General features: G+C 39.3%; 1 protein-coding gene and 1 long non-coding RNA gene across 3 annotated transcripts in view; one reads left to right on the top strand and one right to left on the bottom strand.

Annotated features, from left to right (window-relative positions):
* Positions 1 to 17,080, top strand: part of LOC138987622 (uncharacterized) — a 96,449-nt gene extending 79,369 nt beyond the window's left edge. The window contains exon 5 of the long non-coding RNA XR_011464006.1: positions 17,012 to 17,080. This is a non-coding gene — a long non-coding RNA (uncharacterized lncRNA). The remainder of the gene's footprint in view (positions 1 to 17,011) is intronic.
* NPSR1 (neuropeptide S receptor 1) overlaps positions 1 to 21,436 on the bottom strand; it is a 152,580-nt gene that overhangs the window by 27,913 nt on the left and 103,231 nt on the right. Inside the window, exons 3-5 of one of the 2 annotated variants that reach the window (XM_005889111.2) lie at positions 17,884 to 17,987; positions 9,128 to 9,221; positions 3,940 to 4,141 (exon numbers count right to left, since the gene is read on the bottom strand). In XM_005889111.2, the coding sequence (XP_005889173.1) occupies positions 3,940 to 4,141; positions 9,128 to 9,221; positions 17,884 to 17,987 (400 nt within the window). The remainder of the gene's footprint in view (positions 1 to 3,939; positions 4,142 to 9,127; positions 9,222 to 17,883; positions 17,988 to 21,436) is intronic. The other variant, XM_014483724.2, reaches the window with a different exon arrangement.

Here is a 21,436-nt window from a genome sequence, read left to right as displayed (position 1 = left end):
AAATATGCATATGATAGAATTACCATTTCATACCATAGAGAAAAGGTAAATTATTCAGTAAGTAATGTTGGAGTGAATGACCCAGCATTAAAAAAACATAAATTTAACTTAGATTTTTAATTTATATTACATAAAAATCAAGTAAAATCTCAAAATTAGACATCACAATAAAATAATACAATTTTAAAGTGATATTTTTAACATGCTCCCAAAACTGAAATTATTTTCAAATAAGTAAAATAATAAATCATTTAAAAGTTAACATATAGGTAAGTTTGTGAAATGAACTTATCCTTTCCTAAGAGAGAATAGAAATAAAAAATGTAAAGTGTGAGTGGATGTGAATACACTAAAATATAAAATGTTTATATATTACAGAAAGCCATTTACATTTCATTCATTTTTTATATGCATTTATATAAACTTTTGCCAAGTACTTTCCTATGATTCTTTTTTTCAAACTGATTCATTTGACTTTCTAATTTTAGTTATTCATAATTTCTCTCCTCTTGATTATGTCAGTCTTATTAACTGAAAGCAAAATAAAATCATATTCAAAATGAAAAGGCAAACTAGGGAAAAACTAGGGAAATATCCTAATCATATGAAAACAGGGAAAGTTTTTATACAAAAATATCTCTAAAGAGAGAGAATAAGATAAATGGAGAAAAAGAATATGAATAGGTAAGTTACTTAAAAAACAGAAATAGGTCTTCCCTGGTAGCTCAGTGGTAAAGAATCTGCCTGCCAATGCAGGAGACGTGGGTTCAATCCTGACCTGGGAAGATCCCACATGCTGCTGAGCAACTAAGCCCATGTGCTGCAACTAAGGAGCCTGTGCTCCAGGGCCCGGGAGCCACAACTCCTGAGCCCACACGCGACAACCGCAGTAGGGTCCTTTGCCTAGAGGCCACGCTCCACAGCAAGAGAAGCCACTGCAACGAGAAGCCCACAAACCGCAACTAGAATAGCTTCTGCTGTATGGCAACTAGAGAAAGCCTGCACTCAGCAATGAAGACCCAACACAGCCAAAAATAAATGAATAAAGAAAAAGCAAAATAAACCAAAAATAATATTGAACGTATAAAATGTGTTCCCCTTCATGTGTCACAGCCTTGTCATGGCGAAGGGGCTTGCATAACTCAATGAAGTGGTATTCAATATGTTCAACCTCGTTCGTGATGAAAGAAATGCAAATTAAAACAACAACATATATATATATATTTTTTTTTTGCCAATCATTTTTGGTAAGAATATACATTTATGTTTATGTGTATATATATATCTGTATATAAATGTATCATGCATGAGGGGCAATAAAGCATGAGACATGGTTAATAAAACTAGTGAACACTTGAGTTGTTTCTTTCTTCTACTCAGTCTTGGAATTAAGACTTTAAACTTATCTGAAAGTCACTAGCAACAGAATCAAGCTCAGGGTGCCAAAGTATGGTTAAGAAAAAAAGAAAACAATAAAAAAGAGTTGCTTTTACCTCTGAGATAGGTGAAATTATAGCAACTTATCCCTCAAACTCGTTGGAAAACAAATGCCTCAGAAAACTTCGTTCATACCTGGTCCTCATTCAAGAACAGATGATTTGCTCTGGTGCATCCCCCCAGAGAGAAGCTCTCTCCCGCAGAAGGCTGACCACAGGAGGCAGGAGGGAAGGTAATGACTGAGTAGGTAAGAAACGCTTCAGGGGAGCTAAAGTACAGAACAAGGTCACTGCATTTTCATGGTTCTGCCCTGGCTGGAAGCAAGCATCAAGGAGCAGGATTTACTGATGCCTTAGTCTGACAAGGGCTGAGTGAAAAGGACTTTTGAAATCACCCCCTTTAATCATTAAGTTAGACTTTGCATTTTCCAAGGACACTACAAAAATGTACAAGCTGAACTGTAGGCAAGTTGGAGAAGAGGCAGCTTGAATGAATGGGGGAAATTTCAGACCGTGAAAGCCCTGAGTGAGAGATCTGGCCAGACAGCATGTTGTGAGCCTGTGCTTCAGGGTTGCATCCACCCTGTGGAACAGGGGTTTGAACTGATTTCAGGAGCTGATGGGAAATCAATCAGGAGAGAAGCAGGGATATTCGCTGCTGCTGAAATCAGTGTGTCAGTTGCCTGTGATGACATGATTCGCTTCCTTCCAAATACTTTCTTACCATTGCAGCTGGCCTCTTTCTGTGCTTCTTTTAACTGGCTGTTACCTAGTTTTGATCAACTATCTAAATAACTTTAATCATCCCTTCCAGCTTCCTCCCAGATTCAGCTTGGTGAAGAGGAGAGCAGTAAGTTGAAATATAGTATAGATGTTAACTTGTGGATTCAGCAGAGATGACTGGATAATATCCAATCTCAGAAAGGCTGAGCGGCTGACCGTGGGAATCACTCTGCTCCTGTATACCTTTGATGGAAAGCAAATCATTTCACTTCTTTTAGCTCTAGGTCTACTTGTGAAAAGTTTAGGGGCTGAACTATGTGATGGGTAACATTTTTCCAGCTTTAGCATCTTATGAGACAAAGATGAACAAAGAGCAAGAACAAGTAATTCCTATAACATCAGAAAACACTTGAAAATATTCAATCACTTAATCCAAGAAATGCATATGGAAACAATGAGATACTTTTTTAAACCTTTGTGATCAGCAAAGATTTAATAAAGAAACGATATCACCTTTCTCTGGGTGAGGGGAAGAAAAATCAGAGCTCTTGTTTGCTGTTGGCAGAAATACACTTTTTTTTATAGGGCAGGTTATGAATATGCATCAAAAGTCTTAAATGAACATCATCTATGATCTAGCAATTCCATTAGAATGAGTTCTGAGGAAATAATCAGGGACTCATGAATAATTTTAAGTACCAAGATTTTTATCACAGCATTATTTACACTATTAATATTGAAACACAAAGGCTGATCTTCATTTGCCCAGGACAACTTATGTGGTACTCGATAGTAGACTTGGGAACACTCAAGAGGTGCAGAATCAGCAAGCTCCATGTTCGTACTTAACAAGCCAGTTATCTCCCTGCTGTTTCCAATCCCACCAACCTGTGCTGAGCCAGCCTTTCAGAGAGGATCCTGTGGTGTGACTAAGGGAGACCCTGCCTCGTCCAGGAGGTTGTGATCTTCTCTACTGAAAGACCATCTTTGGTCCACCTTTGGCTGCAGGGCAAAGGGAACATCCTATGGTTTGTTTCCTAAGGCCCTTCACAATGAGCCTCACCCCATCCAGAAAGAGCTGATTGCCAACTTCTCTTCCATTGGCACTGCCTGCCTGTCCTTTCCAGTCACCATATACACTCTTATCCCCAGTCACCAGGTAACCTGTTCTTACCTTCCCCTTCTCCTATCTGAAGACTTCCCTCATTTAAAGGATGCTTCCAAAAAGTGCTCCCTGCCATTGTTTGACTTCACTGAATACACATGCTAGCATATTTCTGTGTGTACTGTGTTTTCATTTTTTCCAGTTTTGTTTCAAGTTTGTCTGTCTTTTCAATTATAAGGTTTCTGAAACTGGTACTAGGTCTTATATTTAAAAAGTTGCATGATATAGGAGAGAGAACAGGATATGAAATCAGACAAACCTGGGGTTAAATACCATGTTATGTTGAATAAGTTACTTGACTTATTTGTGCTTGAGTTTTGTCATTTATAAAATGGGGATAAGAGTAGTTATTTCATAGAGTTGTGTTGGATGGGATAATTGTTAGCCACTTTTCACAAGGCCTGCCCCATAGCACATAATCAGAAAATGTTAGTTCCGTCCTCCTTATTCCACTTCGGAGGAGTTGAGCTTAGCATATGGTAGCTTTACATAAGATCTTGGCTCCTAGCCAGTTCCCCAAAGGACACTAGGAGCAATGAGTGCCCTAGAAGGAAAGAGAACACAGTTGATGAACTGGGAAAGTCCCCATGTGTGTCTGGCCTGCTGGCCTCTTACCTGATGATTGTCAGGGGGATGAAGTACACCAGGAAGGCCACGATGGTCATGTACGGGGTCCAGTAGGAGTCGTCAGGCCACAGGGCCCAGCACTGCACTTCGCCATTGGAGAGTTTCCTTTTCCCAAATATGATAAGGGTAGGAATGGAGAACAGGAAAGAGAGGCTCCAGGCAATCATGATGAGGACCTTGGCCTGCTTTTCTGCTCAAAGAAAAGAGAGGGATGCCTGAGCATCTGGAAACAGCCTTTGGGAGCACACTTGGTATCTGGTGTGGAAAAAGATCGTGGTGGGAGAGGAATTCTAGAACTCTCAGAGCCTCAGTTTCCTTATGCTTAAAATGGGAGTAATAGGACCTGCATCTAGAGCTGATGCAAGGATTAAAGGGAGAATTTAATCACAGAAGCTAGAGCATTGCTTGGCCCAATCTCTCCTTCTGTTTTTCTTCCCTGATTTACCTGTTTGACTTGAGATGCTGACACATTCCTATAGTACTATGGAGCTCAGTTTGTATCATGTACATTTGATAGGTTGCTGTGCAAATGCTTGTCTCTGGTGCCTTGCTCATCCTGAAAGGCAGAGATGGGGCCTTTGATCTGGTTGTTATTCTTCTCACATACCTAGCAATATGAAGCACTGTGACAGTGTTTGAAAGCTGTTTGGCAAACGTTCGATAGCCTTCTTTTGTTTGAAGGAACAAGGGAGGAGTGGTAAGGCAGAGAAAGAGCAGTGGGCTTGGTTCTGGAGAGCAGAGTTCTTTCAACCAAGCCCTGAAGTCTGGTAGCTCTGACCCCACACTCTAGATTTGGGCTCTTTCGGATGTGATGTTTTGACCTTGGGCAAACCACTCAGTCTCAAATTGAGTTCTTGAAAGTGGAATTAAAAAAATATATATACCTTCTGCTCATCTAACCATGATGGGGTCAGATGGAGACAATTAATACACATGAGAGTGTTCTTTTGAAACAGTTTTTATGATGCTTTCTGTTAAGCTGGTGTTGAAGCTCTTCATCTTCATCCCCACTCTAGCTGTGCTGTCTGTGTTGACTGACCCTGGTGGGCCCCTTCATCCAAGGACAGGACACCTCCCTCCACCTCCCAACTTTCAAATTGGAAAGCCAGTTCATGTCTCAGGGTGACAGAGGGAAATGTAGAATCAGGAGGTATTGTAGAGAGGTGAGTAGTATGTGATCAGGAGGACTATAAGAAGTGAGAACAATTCTAGAAGAAACTAGGGGCTCTATTAGAATCTTGAATCCCAAATATTTGGGAAATAATATCTGGGATTCTGTTCTTGTTGAACTGTCACTCTGAAAAGAGCTATTGGAAAGATTTAGAAAACAGATATAACTGGCACAGTGAACAAACAGGAACCTTGGGGTAGAATTATAATACAGTCTTTTTAGGTCTTCCCATCATTCCGTTCTCCCTTGCTTTTCACTTTTATTCTTTCCTCAGCTATTTGTAAAGCCTCCTCAGATAACCCCTTTGCCTCTTGCATTTCTTTTTCTTTGGGATGGTTTTGTTCGCTGCCTACTATACAATATTATGAACCTCTGACCATAGTTCTTCAGGCATTCTGTTTACTAGATCTAATCCCTTGAATCTGTTTGTCAACTCCACTGTATATTCATAGGGCATTTGATTTAAGTCATACTTGACTGGCCTAGTGGTTTTCCCCACTTTCTTTAGTTTAAAGCCTGAATTTTGCTATCAGGAGCTGATGATCTGAGCCATAGTCAGCTCCAGGTCTTGCTTTTACTAACTGTACACAGCTTTTCCATCTTCACCTACAAAGAAGGTACATGTATCCAGAGACCCCGTAGGGGTGGAGACTCTGCCCCACCTGCTTGAAAACTCAGGAAAGCCCTTTGATATCAGTGACTTTAAGTAGTAAACAGTTATAATTAACAGAGTTTTATATTTTAATATCTGGCTCTATATATCTCTCTTCATTACTGGTTGATGCTTTCCTAAATATTCTCACATTTAATTTTACTAAAGAGCTTTAAAATTGATGACTCCTCTGGAGTTGCTGGCTAAGGAAAACTACCACTTAAGTAAAACGCAGTAAAGCATCAGTAAACTGTGTTCACTCCCCCATCGCTGCTGCCCTTCCTTTGGTTGTGTTGCCATTGCCATGTGCTTACTCAGGCACAGGAGAGTCCCTGCCGGCCTCCACTGGCCCCATTCTCTGTGCTGCTCTGTGGGGAGTCTCCTGCCTGCCTTCTCAATCCTGCCCCTCACCCCTTATATTCCAACGAGCTGGAGCACCAAGAAGGCTCTAGCACGCAGTTCCCTCCACCCTGTGCCACTGACTGCCTCATCCTATAACACTGAGAATCTTTTCCTCTTCCTGCCAGGCCATGCAGCTTTCCTAGGGGGCTTGGCATCCATGTTATGTTTAATCTGATGCCCACGTGCTGGGAATTCCTTGAAGTTTCGTGTCTTTGGATGGCGTCTTTCCTCAGCTCCCTTCCCGGCTGCAGGTGTCCTCCAATCTGTGTGCTTCTTGCATGACTTCAGTTGGAATTGGGCGGAGGAAGGGAAATTGGCTAATTTCATTTCCAAGCTTGCATATTTCCCTGGAGTTATTAGAGATGATTATTTTCCAAGTGCCCTACATGAAGCCTCTATTAATTTTATAGTGAGGAAATAAATTGCTTTCCATATTTTAAAGAACACTATAATATTCATTGCTGTCTTTCCTGTAATTTAGGGACCAATCCATAATATTGGGCAGTATCTCCCAGAACCAGTCATATTTTCCATAACCTAATAGTTGATTTGTTTTTTAGCTAATGAATATGGTTAGACATGTAACTCACCATGTTTCCCCCTTGGCTATGGATCCCAAAGCCTCTCCCTCTAGCAAATGTCCTGGGACACCCCCTCACAGATTTTCTTATACTTATGTTTTCTTTAACCCAATTTCTTCACCTTGAAATACTCTGGTATAGATGGCCTTTTGTACATTGTCTGCAATCCTCCCCAGAGCTTGCTGGGTGTTAATAAGTAGATGGATGAGTACATGTATCATACTTCTGCATACACATATCATAAAATGTCTCTCCCATTTAGCCCATTTCCTCCCCTACTTCCTTCTCTGCCATCATCACTAGACCATAACAGTGTCCAGAAAGCTTGGTGCAGATTGCACCCCTCACACACACTCACTTACATGCAACCTACAAAAAGCCTTAGAAATAGATATCAATTTTATCTTAAAATTAGTTTCACATCACACTCATGTGTTGCTGGTATAAAAATTACCTAATGGCATGTAAATCCCTGTGGTCACTATGGAGATTCCAACTCCCATCCCCAAAGGTTAAGTACTAGTTGGTGTGCATTTTTGTGGGCAGTTGTTTATTATTCTGAGACCTCCCTATTTCTTGCATTCTTTCCTGCTCTTCTCTCTCTCTCTAGTGTTGTTTTGAGTTTTTCTTTGTATTAGTGTTATACTATATACATACTGCATGTATATTGTTTTTATTACTCAAAATATGATGCAGACATTTTCATGGTGATGCATATCTCTCTCCATGTCTGCCCTACCTCTTCATTGAGAGACAGGATATATAGTACTTGAGTGCACCTGAGCTGAACCCAGACCATCTGGGTTCAAATCCTGCCCCTGCAGCTACTAACTGCGATTTGGGCAAACTTCTTTAACTCTTTGAATTGCAATTGCCCAGACTAAGATGCAAATAATAATAGAACCTATATCACAGAGCTATTGTGAGGATTAAAGTATTTAACATATATAAAGAACTTAGAATCATGACTAGTACATAGTACACAATCAATGAACCTAAGCTATTAAAACTTCTGCATAGGGTGCTAGCCATTCCTCCACTGAGGGACACCAAGGTGAGCATTGAATTCCTGATATTCTGAGTAATGCTACAATACACAACATATGTGTATCTATGCACACATGTCAGCATTTGTCCAGAGAAGATACCAAGACGTAGAACTTCAATATCAAAGGGCTGCACATTTTACATTTTAATTAGGTATTGCTATACGTTGCCATCCAAAGTATCTGTGTCAGTACTGCCTGATGTATTTAATAGTATCTGATGACATTATTGCTACTTATTCTAAAATTCTGCTTGCTCTATTAATTTTGTTTCCTCAGGTGTAAATTCTGCAGAATGGTATTTTAAACATATTATCTATCTTGTACAGTTTGGCTTTTGTCACACTTTTTCATGATATTTGATTGCACCTCATTTTTGTAGACAAGATTTCATATTAGGTTCTTCACTTTATCAGTTTCACAGCCTGCTTGGAAACGTGAAGTACTTTGGACTCTTATTTGCTTTTGGAGGTCAGAGATGTAAGTGGCCTCTGCCTGTGGGCAGAGCAATGGACAATTAGTCCTGTGACTAGGTATCCACCATCTCTCCAAGGTGTCATTGCTCCCCAGGGCCCCACCCTGTCTCTTGAAATCCAGTGTCCCCACTACTTGGAAGCAGAGATGTTCATCCTTGCTGCACATCTGGGAAGGGGAAGGACAGCAGGACGGGAGATGTGCTGTGATAAAAGGTCCTCATTGTACTCTAAGAATCACCGTGCCAATTTCCCTGAGTCTCTCTTGCTCTAGGCATTTCCACGATCTATTTAGGAAGACCTCTGCCCCATTGCTGTAGCATCATCTGTGTGTACTGTGGGTTGTGTGCCTTGAGCCTTCCTGCTGACCCGTCTGCTTCCTTCTTTCAGGGATTCTTCACTATCTCTGGATCAACGAGGGTTTTCCTTGTTTCCATTATAATTATCAATTTGAAACATTTTTCCAATTATTTCCATGGTTTTGGGGTAAGGAAGGCAAAATGCTTCTTTCTGGAAAATAAGCAAGTTGAAGTGGGAGTGTTCCTTAGTTTGGATAGTTATGTGTTTCAACAGTACTCTAAAAAAAAAAGCTGGAAGCATCAGTGTCAAGGAAAATGGTCACAGAGTGGGCTTAGCAAAGCATCTTTCCTCACAGTTCTTGGCCATCCAGGCCAGCTGTCAGCATTTTCCCAGGCAGCCAAGTTTCTTTTCTACGTCTTTTTCGACAATCAGACTCAAGAAGTGGGGAAGGAAGGGGAAGAGGAGAAAGGGGAAGGAAAAGAGCCATTACTAAGAGGATAATATTAGCAAAAACCCTCACCCAAGGATAGTGCTTGGTGGAGCCTGCTCACCTCCTTGCAGGAACTTCATGGGGTAGACGATGGCATGGTATCTGTCTATGCTGAGGGACACCAGGACATAGGTAGAGGCATAGAGCAGCACAACCTGAAGACAGAAATGAGAGGAGGTGAGTGGTTTCATAAAGGTGAGGAAATGCACATCATGGAGAGAAGAGCATTTTGTGCTATTTAGAAACCTAGGCACTAAACCAAGGGCTGGATGAGGTTTGGAGTATGGACAGGAATGCCTGGCTCCCGCCCAGGCAGAAGATGGCTCTTCTCGGTGCTGGACTTTGCACTGCTGGCGGTGACAGGTGAGAGTGCCTCCAGTTCTCACTTGCTCACTCTTTCGCTTGGCTTCTTGGAGACTCCACATTTCTCCAAGGATCAGTCCCCCTTGACATTCGCGCAGTACATTTGTTTGTAATTGACTTTTAAAGCTAAACTAATTTTCTCTGCTACAGTTGACATTCCAGAATAATTAGAAACAAACGTTCACTTGCCTTTTATCAACGTGAGTTGTTGAAAGATGATAGGAGGGATCTGGCTTCAAGGAGCCTGCGTGCTGTTTTGAATCATTTATCACCATCTGGGCTGACATTCTTAGAGCTCCCCTTCTTCATCCACTTCTGCAGCAGAGCTACCCACTAGGGTCAGCCTTTGAGTCCCCTCTTCTGCCTTCCCACCCCCTTTTATTAAGCTTATCCATGTCCTTTAATTATTCTATGTTCAGTGGTATTTGCTTACTTTGCAGAGAACATTTTGATTTAGGAGGTTAATATCTCTTCTGTGAAGAGCATATGCAAAAGGTAATAAATATATCTGAAAGGATTATCAAGATGGAAAATTTTCCAGTAACTTTGAGCCTCATTTCTACCAGGAGTCTAGCCATATCACTACTTTGTAAACTTTTGGTCAAATTCATAGTAAGTAGAAAGTAACTTGAAGACTAAAGTCTAGGGGTGAGTGTCTGAATTTCTTCTAAGATGAAATAGGGATAACATGACTTTGTTAATAACCTTTGTCTGAATTTGTACCGTTTTGTTAATTCCCTGCCTCAGAAAAATAATCAGCTACACTGATATTCTTTATTACTTTTATTTCTGTAACACTGCCACATATACTTCCCAGCATCTGTGTTGCAGAAGGTGCCATGGAGAGGGTGTTCTGAAAACTGACCAGAGACTGAAGTCTCCCCTGAGGGATGCAAGAAGAAATTCTCATCTTGCTAAGAAGCTGATGAGTGATGAGAAAGAAAAATGGCATACAGTTTTTACAACAGCAACAAAAATAAGATTGTATCCTTAGAGAAAACTGGGATTTTTTTGTGTGGGATCCATGGATTCAGAGTTGTTAATGCTGGCCACACTGAGTTGAGGAGACGGACGGGAAAGAGAACTCTCAATGGGAGAACTGCATGGGTTAGAATGTTGTGATGAGACAGTCATGAGAATTGTGGCATCTGCAACTGTGCTGAGTGAGATGACTGGCTCACACAAATTCAGGACCTGGGGCAAGAGAAAAGGTCACAACAGACTGGCCAGAGAAGCAGGAAGAGTTAAGAAAAAGATATGTACTTTTGAGACATGGTCAAAAAGAATATTTAACTTCAGGAGTCTTCAAACATCTAGACAGGGTTTTTGTTTTTTTTTTAAATGTTAAAGATTATCTGTACCTGTGTACGAGACAGCAAAAGAGACACTGATGTATAGAACAGTCTTATGGACTCTTTGGGAGAGGGAGAGGGTGGGAAGATTTGGGAGAATGGCATTGAAGCATGTATATCATGTATGAAACGAGTTGCCAGTCGAGGTTCGATGCATGATACTGGATGCTTGGGGCTGGTGCACTGGGACGACCCAGAGGAATGGTATGGGGAAGGAGGAGGGAGGAGGATTCAGGATGGGGAACACATGTATACATGTGGTGGATTCATTTCGATATTTGGCAAAACTAACACAATACTGTAAAGTTTAAAAATAAAATTAAATTAAAAAAATTTTTTTAAATAAATAAAAAATAAAATGTTAAAGATTATCTGAAAGAAATATACCTCAAATTGTCATGCCTCCTCTCCACAAAAATAAGTGCCAGAAAACAGAACAAAAAGATTAATGAGTGTTGAAAGAAAAATTGTGATTCAAAAATTTGGTAAATATTTTTGTACCAAGGCACAGGATAATTTTCTTACAGATAAGTAGAAGGAAAACATCACCTACTTTTGGAAAAAATCTTTCTTGAAGAAACATTTCTGCTGACTGAGAATTGTTTTGAAATTGAGTACTCAAGAAGAAGAAGGGGATAGAATACGAAAGCCATAGTAAGCAATGAGTCAGAAAAACACAAAATGTTTAAAATAGCTATGAATATAATTACATAATATTTCAGAGAAAATTTGGTGCGTTGGATGAGGGCAGAAAGTAGAAGGAAAGCAATTGCATCAAATTTCTATTTAGATATTTTAGACATCTATTTTGTTGTTTTTATTTTGATAGAGATGTATTGCACTTTAAAGATAAGCTATGACAGAGTAAAATAGAAATAGAGAAAAACGATTTATTAGAGTCCTATGACCACGATAGCAAATTGCCACAAACACTGTGGCTTAAACCAACATAAATTCATTCTTTTATATTTTTGGAGACCAGAAGTCAGAATCAGCTATACTGAGTCAAAATCAAGGTGTTGGTAGGGCCACTCCCCTTCTCTAGGCTCTGGGGAGAATTCTTTCCTGGTCTTTTCCAGCTTTAGGTGGCTGCCAGAGTTCTTTGAATTGTGGTCACACCAATACCATCTTTGAGCCCATGGTTACAGTGCCTCTTCTGTCTGTGTGTCAAATCTTCCTCTGCCTCCCTCTTACAAGGATCTGTATGTTTGCCTTTGGACTCAATAGTAATAATGACTGAGATAATTCAGAATAGTCTTCTCATTTCAAAATCATTAACTTAATCACATCTGCAAAGTCTTTTTTACCATATAAGGTAACATACATAGGTTTCATGTATTAGGATTTAGAAATGTTTGGGGGGCCATTTTTCAGCCTACCACAATTATAACCAAATATATAGAAAGGGAAAAAAATGAGTGAATAAAAAATTAACACAGAAAGATTAAAATGATATGATTGAAATGGTACCAAACACTATTTGTCAAAATAAAAATGAATGGCTTGAGCTCCTCCACTAAAACAAAGATTGTTTACACAACTCTTTCCCAAATCCAACTGTATACTATTTAGAAGAGAAACTTCTAAAACCAAAAGATTATCAAAGTTTAAAAATAGAGTGATGCACTGAGGAAACCAGAATTGAAAGAGACACGTGTACCCCAATGTTCATCGCAGCACTGTTTATAATAGCCAGGACATGGAAGCAACCTAGATGTTGAATGGATAAGAAAGCTATGGTACATATACACAATGGAGTATTACTCAGCCATTAAAAAGAATACATTTGAATCAGTTCTAATGAGGTGGATGAAACTGGAGCCTATTATACAGAGTGAAGTAAGCCAGAAAGAAAAACACCAATACAGTATACTAACACATATATATGGAATTTAGAAAGATGGTAACAATAACCCTGTATACGAGACAGCAAAAGAGACACTGATGTATAGAACAGTCTTTTGGACTCTGTGGGAGAGGGAGAGGGTGGGATGAGCTGGGAGAATGGCATTGAAATATATATAATATCATATATGAAACGAGTTGCCAGTCCAGGTTCGATGCACGATACTGGATGCTTGGGGCTGGTGCACTGGGACGACCCAGAGGGATGGTATGGGGAGGGAGGAGGGAGGAGGGTTCAGGATGGGGAACACATGTATGCCTGTGGCCGATTCATTTCGATATATGGCAGAACCAATACAATATTGTAAAGTTTAAAAATAAAATAAAAAATAAATAAATAAATAAATAAGGTTAGCTGTAAAAAAATAAAATAAAATAAAAAGATAAAAATAGAGTGATGGCCAATGGTATATTGAGCAACTGAAAACTAAAAGAAAGCATTCATTGCAATAGTATTATTAGACAAATTAAATTCAAAGCAATTAGTACTGCATGGATTGAAGGGATCATTTATATTATAATAGATACAATACCACAATGGCAACAGAATATCAATAAACCTAAAAGTAACATTGAACCCAGGTCTCCCACATTGCAGGCAGAGGCTTTATGGTCTAAGCCACCAGGGAAGCCCAAATGTAACAATAGCATAACACTAAATATAGAGAAACTCTGGGCTGGAGGAAGCACAGGCTGGAATCAAGATTGCCGGGAGACATATCAATAACCTCAGATATGCAGATGACACCACCCTTATGGCAGAAAGTGAAAAGGAACTAAAAAGCCTCCTGATGAAAGTGAAAGAGGAGAGTGAAAAAGTTGGCTTAAAGCTCAACATTCAGAAAGCTAAGATCATGGCATCTGGTCCCATCACTTCATGGGAAATAGATGGGGAAACAGTGGAAACAGTGTCAGACTTTATTTTGGGGGGCTCCAAAATCACTGCAGATGGTGATTGCAGCCATGAAATTAAAAGAAGCTTACTCCTTGGAAGGAAAGTTATGACCAACCTAGATAGCATATTCAAAAGCAGAGACATTACTTTGCCAACAAAGGTCCGTCTAGTCAAGGCTATGGTTTTTCCAGTAGTCATGTATGAATGTGAGAGTAGGACTGTGAAGAAAGCTGAGCACCGAAGAATTGATGCTTTTGAACTGTGATGTTGGAGAAGACTCTTGAGAGTCCCTTGGACTGCAAGGAGATCCAACCAGTCCATTCTGAAGGAGATCAGCCCTGGGATTTCTTTGGAAGGAATGATGCTAAAGCTGAAACTCCAGTACTTTGGCCACCTCATGGGAAGATTTGACTCATTGGAAAAGATGCTGATGCTGGGAGGGATTGGGGGCAGGAGGAGAAGGGGACGACAGAGGATGAGATGGCTGGATGGCATCACCGACTCGATGGACGTGAGTCTGAGTGAACTCTGGGAGTTGGCGATGGACAGGGAGGCCTGGCGTGCTGCAGTTCATGGGGTCACAAAGAGTCAGATACAACTGAGCAACTGAACTGAACTGAACTGAAATATATATAACTAAAATGTTCATAGTTCTACAGAGGGAACAAGTAATAATACATAGGTAGAAGTAATTAAACAAACTCTAAGAATGATACAATTATTATAAAATATCTAAGCAGTATTTCAAAAATTAATCATAAACTAAGCTATCAAGGGAAAAAAAAACCCTCAGTATATTCCAAAAAGTGGAATTTATACAATTCACAAATTTAAAACAACAAGCAATGAAAGCTGAAATTAGTATCATGAATTTTTTTTTAAATACCACTTGGAAATTTAAACACCCTTATAATTAACTTGAGTCAAGAAGGAAATTAAAGTACAATTATAGTCAATTCATAAATGTCAACAATGAAAATTCTACACGTCAACAACATATGGGATACCATTTGGAGAACAGATGGAAGCTTGAGGACATATGTCTAAATTCTCACTATCCCACCCTCAATTCTGACAAAAATGACCTAGGAAATATGAAACCCAAAAAAAAAAAAATCTTGTAGAAAAGTGAGACTTAAATGCAGAAAACTTAAATTTTTTTGTTTAGAAAAATGCCAGATTGGATTCATTTAAAGTAGAATCTCTGGACTGGCTTTAAAAAAATCAATATACTTTATCTTTTAGAACAATTTTAGTTTTACAGAAAAGATTGAGCAGATAGGACAAAGAGTACCCATATTAGCCACACCCCCCACTACCACACACACTTTCTCTTCTTATTAAACCTTACATTAGTGTGAACAATTTTTTAAAATTAACAGACTGATATTGATACATTATGATTAACTGAAGTCCATGGCTTGTATAGAGATTCACTATTTGTGTTGCACAGTTCCATGGGTTTTGATAAATGCGTAATGCCATGTATCCTTTATTACAGTGTTACACAGAAGAGATTTACTGTCCTAAAAATCCCTTGTGCCTTATCTATTTAATCCCTCCAAATCCCTGGCAACCACTGATCTTTTTACTGTTTGCATGGTTTTGCCTTTTCCAATGTCATGTAGTTATAGTCACACACACATAGTCTTTTTAGACTTGCTTCTTTCAGTTAGCAATGTGCTTTTAAGATTCCTCCATGACTTTGCGTGGCTTGATAGCTCATTTGGTTTATTTATCCATTCAGCTTCTGAGGAGTATCTTGCTTTCAATTTCTTGCAATTGTGAATAAAACTGCTATAAACATTCTTGTGCAGACTTTCATGTGGATATAAGTTGTCAACTCAACTGAGTGAATGCCTAGGAGCACAATTGCTAGATGGTATGGTAAGAGTATGTTCAAGTTTTTAAGAAATTGCCAAACTGTCTTCTAAAGTGTACCACTTTGCATTTCCACAAAAGATGAATGAGACTTCCTATAGCTACATATTCTCAGTCCTGTTTCATATCGTCAGTTTAAAAAATATTGTTTTAGCCATTCTAATAAGTATGTAGTGGTATCTCATTGTTTTAATTAGGAATTTCCTAATGCCTAAGTAATGAAGGTTGAAATTCTTTCTATATGCTTGCTTGTCATCTGTAGATCTTCTTTGGTGAAGTATCTGTTCAGGTCTTTTGACCACTTTGATGAGGGCTGTTTATTTTCTTATTGTTATTTGAGGATTTCTTTGTTTCTTTGACTTCCCTGGTGGCTCAGACGGTAAAGCGTCTGCCTACACTGTGGGACACCTGGGTTCAATCCCTGGGTCAGGAAGATCTCCTGGAGAAGGAAATGTCAACCCACTCCAATATTCTTGCCTGGAAAATCCCATGGACAGAGGAACCTGGTAGGCTACAGTCCATGGGGTTGCCAAGAGTTGGACACGACTGAGCAACTTCACTTTCTTTCTTTCACTTTTGTTTCTTTATCAAATATATGTTTTTTATATTTTTCCCAATTCTGTGCCCTATTTTTCCAGTTTCTTGACAGTGTCTTTTGCAGAGAATCAATTTTAAATTTTCATAAAACCCCAACTTTCAATTGTTTCTTTCATGGATTGTGCTTTTGATGTTATATCTAAAAAAAATCACAGAAAGACCCAAAGTCCCCTGATTTTCTCCTGTGTTATTTTCTAGTAGTTTTATAGTACTCCATATTTCATTCCAATCTGTGATCCATATTGAGTTAGTTCTTGTGAAAGGGGTGAAGTCTGTGGTTGGATTCTTACTTATTTATTTTTGCAAATGGATATCCAGTGACTCCAGCAGCATTTCTTGAGTAGGCTATCCTTTCTCCATTGAACTGTCTTTGGTCCTTTGTTAAAGATCCATTAGACTTTTTGTGTGTATCTCTTTCTGCACTGTCTATTCTTCTCCATTGATCTATTTATTGATTCTTTTCCAGTATCATGCTGTTTTGATTTTTGGAGCATTTTGTAATTCTTGAAATCAGATAGGGTCAATCTTCCAACCATATTCTTCTTTTTCCATATTGTATTGACTGTTCTGTGTTTTTTACTTAAACTTTAGAGCTTGTCCATATCTATAGAATAACCTGGTGGGATTTTGATTGGAATTACATTGAATTTATAAGTTGTACTGCAAGAATTATCATCTTGACAATAGTGAGTCTTCCTATCTATGAACATGGAATATCTATACATTTCAAGATATTGTTTGATTTTTTTTCAGAGTTTTTCCAGTTTTATTCATATTGATCTTGCTCATCCTCTGTCGTACCCTAACCTCGAATTCTGTGACCTTACTGGTTTTCACTTTATTGTCTATAGAGACAAAGACAAAGTTATTTGTAAACACAGATGTTTTTAATTTCATCTTTCTGTACCAATCTGTGTAACCTTTTATTTTTTTTCTTGTCATTTTGAATTAGTTGGAACTTCCAGCATGATGCTGAATACGAGTGTGAGAGGAGACATCTTTGTGTTATTTCCAGTCTCAAGAGGAAAGCTTCTAGCTTCTCACCATTAAGTCTGAGGTTAGTTGTAGGTTTTTTGTAGATTTTTGTTATCAAGTTGAGGAAGTTTCTCTCTATACATAGTTTGCTGAGAGTTTTTATCATGAGTGAGTATAAGATTTTCTTAAATGCTTTTTCTGTATCTACTGATAGGATCATATAATCTTTTCTTACCTTTTTATGTTATGAATTATGTCAATTGAGTTTTGAATGTTGAACCAGCCTTGCATACCCAGAATAAATCCCATTTTGTCATGGTGTGTGAGGAAATAATGAGATGTCTGCAGTCTGGAGAAAGGCTGTAACCTGACCAGGCTGGTACACTAATTTTCGACTTCCAGCCTCCAGAACTGTGAGAAATAAATTGTTGTTTAAAAGCCACCTATTCTGTGAAAGTTGCTCAGTCGTGTCTGACTCTTTGTGACCCCATTGACTATATAGTCCATGGAATTCTCCAGGTCAGAACGGTATTTTTATATATATCAGCATCCTTGGACTAAGACAGCCAGAATATGTCAAAAAGAATAATAACCCAGAAATTTTACCTAATGCTTGAACTAGGAATGCTTATGTTCTTATTATTGCTTACTTGGGTTTTCTTTATATATGTATTGTTTTTAACAAACAAAAAACATTAAAAATATAAATTTTGCTTGTCCTTTCAACTATGAAGAAGTGAGCAATTTGTTGCATCAGAGTACAGCGTTTTACACTATTTTCCTTATGAAGAATCCAAGAGGTAATTTTGGTGTCAGTTTGTCTCATCATATTTGGAAGGTGCTACATACCTGCAAATAGCGGACCACGCGGCAGACCAGGTCAGGTGCCATGAAGTCTCCAGTGAATCTCCAAATGATATCTGTCAAGATGTTAACCAGTCCTGTGAAAGAATCTAACAAAAACACATAAAAGTGGTTGATTTCAGTCTCTTTCAAATTTGCAACTATGCTACAGTAGAAATGAATTCCTGGAGCCTTTTTTTTGTTTTTCCTGATTTATTAGGTGGCAAATGGCTTCCCTGATAGCTCAGTTGGTAAAGAATCTGCCTGTAATGGGGAAGACCTGGGTTCGATCCCTGGGTCAGGAAGATACCCTGGAGAAGGGAAAGGCTACCCACTCTAGTATTCTGGCCTGGAGAATTCCACAGACTGTAGTCCATGGCGTCCCAAAGAGTCAGACACGACTGAGTGACTTTCACTTTCACTTTCAATAGAGAAAATGTAAGGCAAGGTAGGAGTTACAGTTTATTGTTAGAGTCTGTTGCCACTCAGATGCAGCCACTTAGGAAGGATTTTTGTAATGACTGATAAGAAATATTATCAGAGAGTTGACCTTCTAAGTCACAGAAGAGGAGTTTTAAAGATGTTTGCTGCTGCTGCTGCTGCTGCTAAGTTGCTTCAGTTGTGTCCAACTCTGTGTGACCCCATAGATGGCAGCCCACTAGGCTCCTCTGTCCCTGCAATTCTCCAGGCAAGAACACTGGAGTGAGTTGCCATTTCCTTCTCCAATGCATGAAAGTGAAAAGTGAAAGTGAAGTTGCTCAGTTGTGCCTGACTCTTAGCGACCCCATGGACTGCAGCCTACCAGGCTCCTCTGTCCGTGGGATTTTCCAGGCAAGAGTACTGGAGTGGGTTGCTATTGCCCAAGGACAGTGTGAGGAACGATATAAGGCAAAACTGAGAAAAGGCAAATATTTATTCCCATGAAGCCTTCAAAATTTTCCTTTCTGCACCCATCATTTTACAACTTGGACTTCTTGTTACCACCCTATGTGAGTTGTGGTCATCTTCCTCTACTTTCTTCTTTCTTCTTTGGACAAAGTCAAGTGCATGATCAATGACTTAGTTTTTTAAACTACTGAGGAATTGAGGCCAAAATCTGAGACCAATGTTAGAGACTTTCTGCTCAGTTCTATAATTGCAGACTGTATAAGTTGTATGGATGTCCAGAGCTATGGCAAAATATGCTGTGTGTCTAGAAGTTCCTTCTCCCCGTACCTCTATGCAGATATTTCTCATTAATTATGCGATCCAGAATCATTCTCGAATCAGTGCTTCAGGGATTTTCTGCTGATCAATGGATAGGACTAGAACTTAAGACAGATTCATTGACTTAGGGCCACTTTCTTGAGACATGGGATATAACATTCTGTCAGGGACCTAAAAACCTTCTTTATCTGAGTCTTCACCATTAATAAAGTCTGAGCCCTGAATTTAGCATCAAAGCCTTCCACAGTGCGGTCTTGCCTGCCCCTTGCCAAGTCCCCAACTGGCATTTTTATATTGAACATCAGTGTTCTGCCTGTTTCTTCCTTTTTGTTTCCCTATAGGTAAGAACAATTAGAAGCATTGGCAAGCACATAGAAACTACCACAAAACTGTCTAAAAAGTTGGAGAAGAGAAATCTCACAGCAATTCTGGGTAGTCAGAGATGTTCCAGCTGAGAAGAGCAGATGAAAGCAGGGCCTTCAGAGTTGTGGGGTTGTGATTTGATCAGATAGGAATTTCATGAAGCTTTTACTGGCAGGAATAGACTCGAATGAGTGGAATGGACACTGGAGTTACTTGGATATGCTCTTTTGGTTTATTTATTACTTAATTTGTTAAAAATTAAGGGGAAAAAACCCAATGTCTAGATCTAAGTGGTTATGTGAACAATTATAATGTACTCCAGTAAAAAAAAAATAGCAATTTCCCTCTAGAGCTCAAACTTAAATAAGCTCATCTCTGGAAGGAGACTATCAGTGGGCTGTGCCACTGCATTTGTTATTTGCTATTAAGCAAATGCTGCTCTATCTGATCCGTAAATGCTATTTAGTTGCCTAAGTAATTGGGGACATTGCAAATAAGCCTTCCCTAAATGGCAATTAATAGAACCTTGGGAACAAAGGGCACACTTGAAAGGCTTCATCACTTCTATGTATTACTCTTGCTTTTTAAAATCTCTTCTGTGAACAATTCTAGGAAACTGTTACACTCAGAAAAGCCAAAACAGGCTCACAGCAGTCTTTAGTGCTCCTTTGACAGATTCTTACAAACATGAAGTGGGTTCCCACTCGGAGCAGGAGAATGGGTATTGTAGGGAGAAGTCAAAATGAGGTGACCCCTGAACTGAACCCTAAAGGTTTGGACAGGTCAGTGGAAGAGGGAGGGAAGGATGTTAACTCTGGCACAGGTGACAGCATGAATGAAGTTACGGAGGTGAGACAGAGTGAGATGAGAAACTCAATTGCTTTTGCATATGAAACAACATCTATTTGTTGTTGCTGAAGCCTGAAATAGGTGCTTGAAAGTGGCAAGAAACGGGCCTAGAGAGTCAAGAACCAAGGATTTTTAAGGTCTTATGTGCCAATTAAAGGAGCTTTCTTTTTTTTCCCCCATATACTGGGGGAAAAATTAAATGTTTATGTATCCAAACATGTGTTTTACATGGGTTGGGGGAGGGGTAGATCCATTTGGTAGGTCTAATACTGAAATTGGGCTTCCCTGGTAGCTCAGATGGTAAAGAATTGGCCTGCAATGAGAGCGAGCAGATTTCAATCCCTGGGTCAGGAAGATCTCCTGGAGGAGGGAATTGGTACCCACTCCAGTATTCTTGCCTAGAGAATTCCATGGACAGAGAAGCCTGGCAGGCTACAGTCCATGGGATTGCAAAGACTCAGACACGACTGAGTGACTAACACACAATACTGGTATTGCCATTTATATTTGTTAGAGAACTGTGCAGAAGTTCAAGAAAGAGATCATTGGTACCTAGCGTGTGTCAAATAGCAAAAATAGAGAAGAAAATGCAGATGTGACATATATTTTGAAGGTACAATAAGGAGGACTTTGGTGTTTTAAAAGTGAGGTAGAGAGAGGAGTCAACAATATATTAGGGTCCTGGAATGGGTAGATGATGGTGCTTCCTGCAAATATAGGAGGATAAGCTCATTCTATTTGGGTTGCTTCCAGGTTCCAGCTGTCCCAAATAAAACTGCTATGAACATTCCTATATAAGATTTTATGTGAACATAAGTTTTCATTTTCTTAGGGTAAATACCCAGGAGTAGACTGTTGGGCCCTAGGGTAAGTATAGCTTGTCATAAGAAACTGCTCAACTGCTTTCCAGAGTTGCTGCACCAGTGTGCTCCTTACCAATAAAGTATAAGAAATACTTCTGCATCCTTGGTACCACTTGACATTCTCAATGTGTTTTATTTATTCAACCATGAATGTATGGTGCTGTGCTCAGTTGCTCAGTCATGTCCAACTCTTTGCAACGATTTGGACTGTAGCCCACCAGGTTCCTCTGTCTATGGGATTTTCCAGGTAAGAATAGTGGAATGGGCTGCCATTTCTC

The sequence above is a fragment of the Bos mutus genome, chromosome 4, assembly GCF_027580195.1.
Source record: "Bos mutus isolate GX-2022 chromosome 4, NWIPB_WYAK_1.1, whole genome shotgun sequence".
NCBI lineage: Eukaryota > Metazoa > Chordata > Mammalia > Artiodactyla > Bovidae > Bos > Bos mutus.
This window is presented reverse-complemented; position numbering and strand designations above follow the sequence as displayed.